This window comes from Dendroctonus ponderosae, unplaced genomic scaffold (assembly GCF_020466585.1).
Source record: "Dendroctonus ponderosae isolate FM_Combo_2020 unplaced genomic scaffold, Dpon_F_20191213v2 Dpon_F_20191213_6, whole genome shotgun sequence".
Lineage (NCBI taxonomy): Eukaryota > Metazoa > Arthropoda > Insecta > Coleoptera > Curculionidae > Dendroctonus > Dendroctonus ponderosae.
Genome location: NW_026018814.1, coordinates 4,300,364 through 4,311,138, shown reverse-complemented (window position 1 = coordinate 4,311,138; position 10,775 = coordinate 4,300,364). Strand labels below are relative to the sequence as shown.

Genomic DNA, 10,775 nt, shown 5'->3' with positions numbered 1-10,775 from the left:
CTAAATATGTATGTAATATTTTGTGCTATCTGGGTAATAGGGCAAACATTTCAAGGCGTTTTTTACATAAAGGAATTGCACGCTAACGATATAGAGCCCATAGTAACTCTCTACCACTGGGACTTGCCCCAGCACCTGGAAGATCTAGGTGGGTGGCTCAACCCCCAGATAGCCGATTATTTTGGCGATTATGCCAGAGTTGTCTACAAGAATCTTGGGCCTTTTGTCAAGTACTGGGTCACCCTTAACGAACCAAGCACAACATGTACTCTGGGGTATGGAAAGGTAAATAATTTTCCCGTTCGTAGGTAATCAACAAACTAAACAGAATGCACTAGGGAACTCACGCTCCTGGGAAAACCTTGATTGGCGATGGCGTTTATACCTGCGCCTATAATCATCTTAAAGCCCATGCCAAAGCTTACAGAATCTACGAGGAGGAATTTAAGGCTGAGCAAAAAGGTACGACTTCATTTGGTACATATGTAACTTTGAATTTGTTTTTAAACAGTGTTTTTCCAGGAAAAGTAACCATCAACATTTCACTCTCACATTATTATCCCAAAAATAGCACGAACCCTCTGGATTTGGAAGCTGTGGAAAGAAGCTTCGAGTTTAACGTAAGTAATTGATTCCATCATTGTTAACAAGAGTGGGGTGCAATCTACGAAAGTTTAAATGAGGCAACAGTATGCTACCTAAATAACGTTTTATAAAAAAAATTATCGAAAATAATGAGGATTAATTTACTGTCCTCTAAGGCTGGCTTATATGCCAATGCTGTATTTAAAGGCAACTGGCCACAACTCGTGATTGATCGAGTGGCCTACCGGAGCAGACTGGAAGGTTACTCGTTCTCCCGACTACCGGAATTTACCCAAGAGGAAATCGCCTACATTAATGGGACATATGATTTTTTTGCCTTGAACATGTAAGTCCCACAGGGAAGAAATCCCTCTTCAAATGCGAGTTATTGAATAAATATGCAGATATACCAGCTCGATTGTTGAGTACACAGACGAGCCAGCCATTAACAGCCCCTCCATCTGGTTAGATCAAGGTAATATAAATATTAATTATTTACAAGTCTTTAAATCAGTCTCTGTCGTATTTAGGAATTGTGACTTCTGGGGATCCCTCATGGCCAACCAGCGCTTCATCATGGTTAACTTCCGATCCACCAGGAGTTCGACACCTACTCAACTATCTGGACAAGAAATACAATCCAGGAGAGTTCATTATCACGGAAAATGGATGGTCTACACTTCCGGGTGAGTTGGACGATCAATCCAGAATCGAATATCTCAGCGTAAGTTTTACGAGCAATTGAGAATTTGCTTGAAAATCATACTTGATCATTCAGGGCTATTTGAGCAACATCCTAGAAGCCATCCTGGATGATGGAATTAACGTGACCGGATACACATTGTGGAGTTTGTTAGATAACTTTGAATGGGCGGAAGGATACACGTAACAACACATTTTTTGTGAAATTTCATTATAACTAAATAAATTAATTTTCAGGCAAAGATTTGGAATTGTCCAAGTAAACTTTGAAAGTCCTGAGAGGACCAGGACATACAAGGCTTCAGCCGAATGGTACAAACGCGTGGTAGCTGCCAGAGCCATTGTTGATTAAATAGTGAAACAAATATATGGGTTCCGAATAAAGCGTTTTTTATTAAATTCAACAAAAAATCCAGAATTTTAGTCACCCTAGCTGGTTCATATTGGAGTAACGAAACTTTTAATAAACACGTCATAATAGTCAATGCTTAGACTCGCATTAATTTTGGATTTCAGCGTTTTGCCTGAAAACTGGAAACATTTGCAGGACGATGTCTGGCATAAAAAATTACACAATTTAACGGTTTATCAGGTAATGAAAACTAGAGCTCTGTAGCTCAACGGGTTAATACGAGCCAACGAATGAACGATTCAGAAGACTCGCATTAATTTTGAATTTTAGCATTTTGCCTGAAACCTAGAAACATTTCCAGAACGATGTTTGTCTGACCAAAGATACAAAAAACATGAAATTTGATCTCTCCATTGGCTATCCTCTTTTGTACTGATATATCTTTAGGAGATAGATGAATAATGATGACACTTGCTGATTGACAGAGTTGACTTATGTCAGATTTTATCTGTCACTTTCCGCATTCATCAATGTCATTGACATCTATTGAATGTTTAATTAAATTATGGTTCTGCGATATGTTCGGGTTAGGAAGTCCAAATGAGCCCAGTTCATCACGCAGCTCAGACCAAAGCGAAAAAGAGAAATGCTCCAAATGGAAAAGGAAGGAGAAAATTTTAAAGTAAGTCAACGCTTAATACAACTCAGAGAAAACTTGCTCAACGTAAGTTTCGTCTTTGCTTCTGCGTCTTCGTATGTTAGTTCAGGGATTTGGAAACAATTGTACAGGTAGAGCCACCTGTAAGTACAATACTTGTCTAGTCAAACACATTGTCAAGACCAATGGTATTCGTTTATACAGGGTAATTGAAAATTTGACTTGAGAGTACGAGAAAAACATTTTCCGAAATTTCTAGAAGTTAATAGTTAGAATTCTAATTTCAACTTTGTTAATAAGTATTATTTTGAAATAGTCCCATGTTTGATTGGTAGCTTTTACTGGTGTAATACTTAAGCATTAGAAAAGAAAAATTGCTATCTTTCTACCTGCTTTAAATCATGAACATTATTGACATTAAAAAGTACTCTTCTACAATTTTTTGATAACAATTCAAAGCGGCAATAATGTTTTATGTCACTATCAAGAAGGTACAGGTAGATAGTCAAGCATAACTGGAACTTTTGAAGAAGATAGTGGATGAAAATACGTTAAATATCTGGTCAACACCGGTACAAATTGACCAGGAGTTAATTAAACGAATACGATAAGCTCCTCAAAATGCACTCGGTAATGCACAATAACGTGATTGCACCGGCACAAACATGTTTGGAGTTAAACCGGCAGAAGTTCGACCGATCACCTCTTGTGAGTTGTCCACATTTCAAAACAAATTTTCTTCTTCTTCAGTTACTGGGAGATTATGGCGGTTAATTGACCGTCCAATAACTCCAATTGTTGAGCTTGGTTCACTACATCGGATACCGTAACTCATTTCATTGGCACTTTCTCTGCTTATCTATTGTTACTCGAGCTTTTGATATTTAAGAACAGATATTTGCTTAATGTTGATGGGGCAAATTACCTTGAATCACATTGTTGCCGACCTTCTGATCCGCTTTTTCTGAAATATCTCAGTTTTTGATAAGAATAATTTTTGTTACCATTTTTCTTGTTCTTCCTAAACGCCCCCAGAGGAATAACGCCAATTTTGAATCATCCTGAATTATTTTGAGTTTTTGTACATATTCCCGACAAACACTACAACTAGTGAATATTGTAGATAATAATTTCCGATAAGTAATGTGCTTTTATTAACAAAATTCGAGGCTCAAATACTTTCTAATCTTTTGTTGAGTTTTCCGCCATAACAAAAACAGCGCATTAGTATTTCAGAGATTTTCGTAATCTAGCACGATTGGAATAGTTATGTTAACTTTCAATTATGGCTCATGAAATAGCCAAAAAGACTGTTAAAGTTTAAAAATTGCGGCCAGTGTCCTCACTACATGAAACCCGCGATGTTTGTTTGGTTGTATCGAAAGCACGCGCCCTCTCTTAAAGTGGATTTGCACTTTTATTAGCCATCAGTCAGATGCTGACAGTACTTGGTTGGTTTTGACAATTTGACAGTCACGTGAAAATAACGATCAGCTGTCCTTGCGGGAGTGGTTTCGGTGGTAACAATTTAGGGTTTTTCTCGTAAAATCCCCCCCGAAAAAGGTAATAATCAATTTCAACTTGTAACTAATATATTTCGATCTAAAAATAAGGCGGTTGTGAATTATTAACCCGATCTAGTTACGTGTTTTCCATCAAGAAGTTATCGATTTTGGTCAGCTAGGGTCTTGTCACCCCTTTGCTGACCCAAATCTAGTGGTGAATTATTCTGGTAAAGTAGTAAAAACATGTAACTGACCAGTGTATTTAATAGTGTAAGGTTCATTTGGCTCTATATGTTTGTATTTGATGGTAACATGGATCCAACTCGAACTGCTGCCTTATTTTCATTAATAAGTTAGGAGTCACCCTTATAGTGTTATAGAGCTGGTGTCAGGCTTTCTAACGCATTTGCTAGAGTTCTTTCCAGAAAACAGCATCAGTTTAACTCGTAGTTTTGCCATCTTTAAGTTTAGTGTAGTCATGTGACTGTAGTAATGTGATCAATTTTCCATGTAACAATTACCAAGGTTTACTGTTAACATGGGCGTTATCAAGGGCCTTACGTAAGGGCATTTCGATATTGTTTTAAGATTCTATGACGACATTAAATGCATGTGGATTGGGTGTAATGGTTTTAATTAAAGACTGTTGTTTTTTCCAGAAAAGACACTGCCAGCTTAGTGTCAGTGACTGAGCACGAGGAAGAAATGACGGAATATTGGCTAGTATCCGCCCCAGGCGATAAAACTTGCCAGCAGACATGGGAAACTATGAATAACACAACATCCAAGCAAAACTCCCTATGTACAAATTACAAGTTTCACATTCCAGATCTAAAGGTGAGTATTGTCCTTCCTGGAGGGGCCCTTCCATGAATTTACTACACATACATACGTAACTTCATTTTAACCAGTTTCTCATGCCCCAAGTTAAGTAATAATTAATAATGTGAGGTAAAAGGAATAACAATTCTAATTTAGTACAGGACTAGAATGTCGACAATTCCTTTCAGGAATTATGATTAAACCCCCAGGTTTACAGGGTGTCCCAAATTAAGTGAGCATCATTAGGATAAGTCGTTATTAAAGGTTGACTAACAAAACGTGTGGACATTTTTTAAAATTATCTTTTCTCCTGTATTTTGAATGTCCGCTTTCGTTCAGATACTTTAATTACTTTAAACTAAGTCATGTTTTCGGCAATATGATTATCTAAAGATATTTTACAGACACTGTATAAGTGAGGAGAAGAGGAGTAACTTAATGCAATGAAATGGCAACATATCTTTCTAATTCAATATGACGAAGGTGGTTTTCTACTCATTTACTGTTTGGAATCTTGAAACCAAAGGAAAATAACAATTTAATTTAAGAGCGTAACTTAATTTACCACAATGAGTTTCCTCTTGGGCTTACATTTCTATTATTTTACTACTATGTCTAGGAAGTCCAACGACAATATAAAATCAATAAAAAATGCAAGTTTATATTTAAATAAATTGACTCGACGGTATCTACAAAAGACCAACGACCGTTTCAAATTGCACTAAACGAGAGGAGCCAATAGCGTATATTTTTTCAAAATACCGATGTTAGATGCACGAGGTAAAATTCAATTGAAGAGAAAATAAAGCGTATGCAACATTAAGTTGAAGAATATTATCAATAGTTTCCATTTTCCAGCTTTAAATTTAATAACGCGTTTGTTTAGGTGGGTACTTTGGATCAACTAGTTGGCCTGTCCGATGACCTGGGAAAACTGGACGCTTTCGTCGAGCAAGTGACTCGCAAAGTGGCGTCGTACTTGGGCGAAGTGCTCGAGGATCAGCGTGATAAGTTGCAGGAGAACTTGATGGCCAACAATAGTAAGAAACGTTGCTATATCCTACTTTACCATTTATCTCGTTTCTATATGATCTGGCCATAGGCATGGGTTATTTTCCATTCGGTTAGTGAATGTTTAATTTTTGTGTTAGTTTTGTTTTCGGTTTGGTGATGGTTTTCTGGAACTATGAATTATTAAATATCTATATTATGCGTTTATAATTATTGAAATTGACCGGTAACTTTCAGTAGTTCATGGTTTTATTAGAACCCGTTATTATATTTTTTTTTCGTTTGGGGGAAAACAGTTTAAAACTTTGAGAGGCAAGCCTTAGACTAAGATCTAACCCATTTGACTAGCTGAATTTGCCATTCGATGCCTAGGAACTTAGGGCATGTGGTGGCAATTTTAGGAGGAAACTTGCGACTTTATCTCTGATTTAAGAGAAAACACTCGTTGTAAGCGGTGCGGCTACAGTGAATTATTCTGCTTGACGACAACATTTCTATATCGGGTGGTCTATTTGATTTTAGAAGGGTTTATGTATTGAAACCGGCATGTTCTATGATAAATGTATTAAATAGAAATATTTAGTCATTATAGGGAGACAAATTCAGGAGGTTTAATTTTCGTGTTTCCAATGTAAAGCTATGCTTTCCCCCTTACACTTAATAAGAAGTAATTAACCAGTAGCTTCTTTTCTTCTTTTACACGGAACATCTTTTCATGTTATCCATTTATACAATGATACGAAAGAGTTTTTAGACGATGTCGATTTCTAGCTGTCTTATGTAGCTACATGTGCCTTTACAGCTGTAAAGGCACATTTAAAGAGCACTTAATTTATTATCAGCTACGTTATGTGTTAATTAATGTTCAATAGTGTATGGTATACTTTTTCAAGTAAAAAAAGTCATTTGCGGACTATGCGTCTGTACGTATGTATAGCAGAAGAAACATTATTTATGAGATACCAAACATAATCTGCCATTATTCGATATATGTATATATAAATTCAGCATAAAATCTAATATGCAAACAATGAATGTGAGGTTGGAAGTCATACGATATCGTATAAGGTTAAACATTTTTTTTATCAACCAATAGAAACACTTTCGTATCGTCGTCTAAACGGATACATGGGACAATGGAAGTGTTAGAATTACATAGTTGTTTTTACTCCCTATTAAATTTAGTAAAGAAGCAATCCATTTAAAAATACAAAGTAAACCCCGTTATGATCCTTAAAAGAAAGTTAAGGGAAAATATTCAACGTCAATTTATCTGCTTTGTTAAACTGACTAACTTCTACTTGACGCGTTTTTCCATAAAATGCGTTCACAGCAGATACTTTTCTCTAGTTAAATGGACCCGGAATAAAAGTTTGTTAATTCTCAATTCTAGTGTGGCTCACCCTGTAAATTTTTAAAGAGATAGAATGGAAACTAAAAGCTCCCAACTTTAATGCACATCATTGAATAATAGGCTGCATTTTAATGCACTGTTGCCTGGACTCGTTTACAGAGTGATATAGAGAGCATCTTAGTCCTTTCTCTTTCAACTTTTAATATACTGCAGCTATTTACGCCAAATTTTGGTGGTTAAAGGAGAATAATCGTCGTTCGATGTCGTTYTTTAAAGGGGATAACTCGTTTTAAATTYGAGTTATTTGCAMTATTTTGACAGGAAATATSCACGTAGGTAGACTAGATGTTCGACTGAGTGGCCAAYCAGATTGCCAGATTTAAGGCCGGTGGACTACTGGGAGGCAAAGAGGCGCGTCAACGTGTCAATGTTTGTGCAACAATYTCATTAGAAATGYTTCTCAAGGGTAGAAAGAGTTTTCTGTTTCTTTCAGCAAGTGCAAGCTGGATATTTTTAACGCCTTTTAAGGCAATTTKTTCAGCTTTTTCATTTGTTTTTGGTTAGTGAAAATACGTTGATAAAACTGTAGAATTTCTTCCATTAAGCAAGCCATCAAACGTTGGTGGAAACAGCTGCACTATATTAAGAGTTAGAAAGAGGGCAGACTTTAGATCTTCTCCTTAGATCGTTTTGCTATAATAAGCATGTACATTTCTCTTTTCTTTTAAACAAATGTACACCGACACAATGAAGTGGAGCGTTTGCTCAATGCCGATGAGGTTTTGTGGAGGGGTGGATGATAAGTTAGGTTCTAGAGCTAGTGGCTCTACTATCTGCAATACAGTTAATTTGGACCTCTCAGACGAACCACCGCCTAAACACAATTCAAGAAAGCGTTTTCCCACCCACAAACGAAAACAGCCAAGCGCCACCCGACGACACATGCGGGTTTTGGGTTGTGGAGGCGCCTGCGACGGCTGTCTAGGTTTATTGGGCGCTAGCGGGCGACCCCCCGACCGAAACTGTCTTAAGCAAACTTTGCACACTTCCGAAGCTAGCAGTGGCGATGAGCAATGCGATGAGACGCTTAACCCCAAAGGCGACTTCAGGTCGCCCTCGAGCCTAAACAGCAAGCGATATCCGACCTTCAGCGTCGGGTCGCAGGAAGCAGGCGCAGGCAGGTCTTCAGTACAGGAGGATGTTGAGATGGACGTGGAGGAGGAATCGAGCCCCATCCATAGCCAACCGCTGGTTGGGCCAGGTCAGTCGGTGGCCGTGTCGAGGACCGCGCGGGCGACCCAGCGTTGAACGCACCCTGTAGGGCTTTTTTCACGCAATATTGAGGAGCGAGACCTTAATACATTCTTTGCAATTCTGAACAATGAGTGAACCTTATCTTGATATTACTACACCTACAGCGTCATTTATAAAAGGTGACCCAAAATGACTCTCTCTAAATCTCCTACTTAGATGCGCTCTTTCCTGTGCAGTTATATCGTCCCAGGACTACGTTTCACATTTTTGTTTCAAAACCTAATCTCAATTGAAATCAGTGAGTTTCATTTCACTTTGATCATTTGATCGAAGAATTGAAAAAACACAGATGCGTTGAGAACGTGCCACCTTATATGTCCAGAAGAAATACGGTTGGATCTTCAGACTTATTCTTAAAAGAATYAGATAAGGTTATTTTATAAAATTTGCGCGTTTCGTTTCAGTCAAAATAAAGCATCAGCARGTTTTGATCATTCCGCTGGAACACTATTTTTGTTCACAATTCAAAATAAATAAGCATGCCGGTTGACCATTCGGTGCAGAGCGCGATATCAAAATGACCGTTCATAATTTTCTTATTCATTAATGAATAAACTGATTTAATTATGTCGAATGAGCCGAACTAACATGTATGATCGGTGCACTAATGACTTCATTTCTTAGATTTGATTCATTTGGTATTTATGTTTGATTTTTAGTATCATCTTTAGTCACGAAATTTAACGAGATGTGATGAAATATTTTACATGATTTGAGTTAACCAGCCGGAAAAATATTTACTGTTTTAGAAATAAATACTGATGCCATTTCAAATTTTGGGGCGTTTTTGAAAAAAGTGTAAATATCTCAAACACCCTGTTACTTTTTTGTCTGTATACTTCTTGTCTGTATAGGTACTTTTACAACATCGGAGTAACTAATAATTTCAAATAGGGTTTAGACCTGAATGACTTCACAGGAAAGAGCATAATGGCCAATTTGTTTTTATAAAGCACGTTTGCATAAAAATTTCCATTTGCATCAACAATTATTCAGTACAATAAACCATATTGATTCGGTCTAAAAATACATTTACTAACAATAACTATTGCTCTTTACCACCCTCCAATTAGCTCTTTATCACATTTTGAGTGAGTTGTTATGCGTGTGCGTCATCAACTTACATTGTATTGACAAACCAGATGTAGGGATTTATTATTAATCAGTGAAGTCCCGCAGTGCAAACAAAGGGCTAAATCATTAATTCAAGCATTAGCTAACATTATATCACGGCGATTAAAAGTGAAGTAATAGTTCGATCTGGAATTAATTTGATGATACCTTTAGGTGCATGTAAATAATTTTACTACTAACATTGCAAAGAATCGTCGGTGTCGTTCCTTTGTAACCCGAAAATGTTTTGATTTTATTATTTTTTATATGGCCTTTTGTTTTGTCCTGAAGGCTGTGGCGATGTTATCTGTTTACCAAAGACAATGAAAAGTCTATTTGAAATACAGTGTTTCCGCGATTAAAGGATTTAGCCAATGATCAATTTTACCGACAAATTTACACGTTACACACACCACACCTTTATTGTATTAGCTTTTTCCATGTTTAGTCCGTTGAATGCCAGTTTTTGTTTTGTTTGAAATCAGTCTTTTGAAGGAGAAAACGGAAGTTGAAACGTTTTCTTGAGGTGCCTATTTGGCAGGTTTTCACGTATTTTATCTGCAAAAATCGGTAACGAATGGAAACACGCATGATAATTACGTGAGTTCATATGGGTCTGTTTTTCCTTGCTATGTAAAATTATCAACGCGAAAATCAGGAACATTTATTACTCATTTTCATGGAAAGGTATGAATCCTTTAATACAGCTTAGATACTAAGCATATCAATTAAAATATTTGATAGTTTACTGTTGATTTTAAGGTTTGTGCACACCAAGTTTAACTTACAAACCAGGTAAAACTGGTTGTTACTGATTTTCTTTGATAACCAATTAATATTTGAGCGGCATTTCGATTTTCATGAACAATTTCGGAAAATGTCGTAGTTTTTTCGACAAAGGTTTTATTAAGTATCTTCGATATTTGAGTTAGTTTCGGTCTGATTGGACAGTACGTGTGTTACCGCAGTGAAGCATCAACATAGAGTATCTACTCACTTTGTTCATAATGCTAAATTTTTAAAATTTAAAAGTTTTTTTCATCTAGTTTCTTAGTTTTATATGAAAAACTATTTTATTATGAATAACTTTAGCTCCCGCACTTAAATGTGCTTAGCCCATTAAAGCCCATAGAGCCTGGACGGTTTATAGCGAAAAACGCAAGATATTTTTGAACTCAAATACAAAAAAGAATTTGAAATGTTCTTAACAATTATTTAAAAATTGAGTTTAATTTTGTCTCGTACATACTCTGAATTTGTGGAAAATGAGCTGCGAATCCGTCTGTTCATGCAAACAACTAAACTCAACAGCACGAAACTTAAATGAATTAAAAACGCAATTAATATCTAAACATTTCT

The 10,775-nt window shown here is 36.5% G+C and overlaps 2 protein-coding genes across 3 annotated transcripts in view; both read left to right on the top strand.

Moving 5' to 3' along the window:
- Window positions 1-1,671, top strand: part of LOC109541909 (myrosinase 1) — a 2,418-nt gene extending 747 nt beyond the window's left edge. The window contains exons 4-12 of the mRNA XM_048667323.1: window positions 28-32; window positions 67-285; window positions 339-462; window positions 523-620; window positions 762-931; window positions 990-1,060; window positions 1,116-1,309; window positions 1,364-1,470; window positions 1,525-1,671. Of these exons, the coding sequence (XP_048523280.1) occupies window positions 28-32; window positions 67-285; window positions 339-462; window positions 523-620; window positions 762-931; window positions 990-1,060; window positions 1,116-1,309; window positions 1,364-1,470; window positions 1,525-1,639 (1,103 nt within the window). The 3' untranslated portion in view covers window positions 1,640-1,671. The remainder of the gene's footprint in view (window positions 1-27; window positions 33-66; window positions 286-338; window positions 463-522; window positions 621-761; window positions 932-989; window positions 1,061-1,115; window positions 1,310-1,363; window positions 1,471-1,524) is intronic.
- Window positions 1,672-2,202: 531 nt separating this feature from the next.
- LOC109535999 (V-type proton ATPase subunit C) overlaps window positions 2,203-10,775 on the top strand; it is a 13,012-nt gene continuing 4,439 nt past the window's right edge. Inside the window, exons 1-3 of one of the 2 annotated variants that reach the window (XM_048667672.1) lie at window positions 2,203-2,321; window positions 4,462-4,639; window positions 5,511-5,664. In XM_048667672.1, the coding sequence (XP_048523629.1) occupies window positions 2,218-2,321; window positions 4,462-4,639; window positions 5,511-5,664 (436 nt within the window). In that variant the 5' untranslated portion in view covers window positions 2,203-2,217. Of the gene's footprint in view, window positions 2,322-3,747; window positions 3,861-4,461; window positions 4,640-5,510; window positions 5,665-10,775 lie in introns of those variants that run through there. The other variant, XM_048667673.1, reaches the window with a different exon arrangement.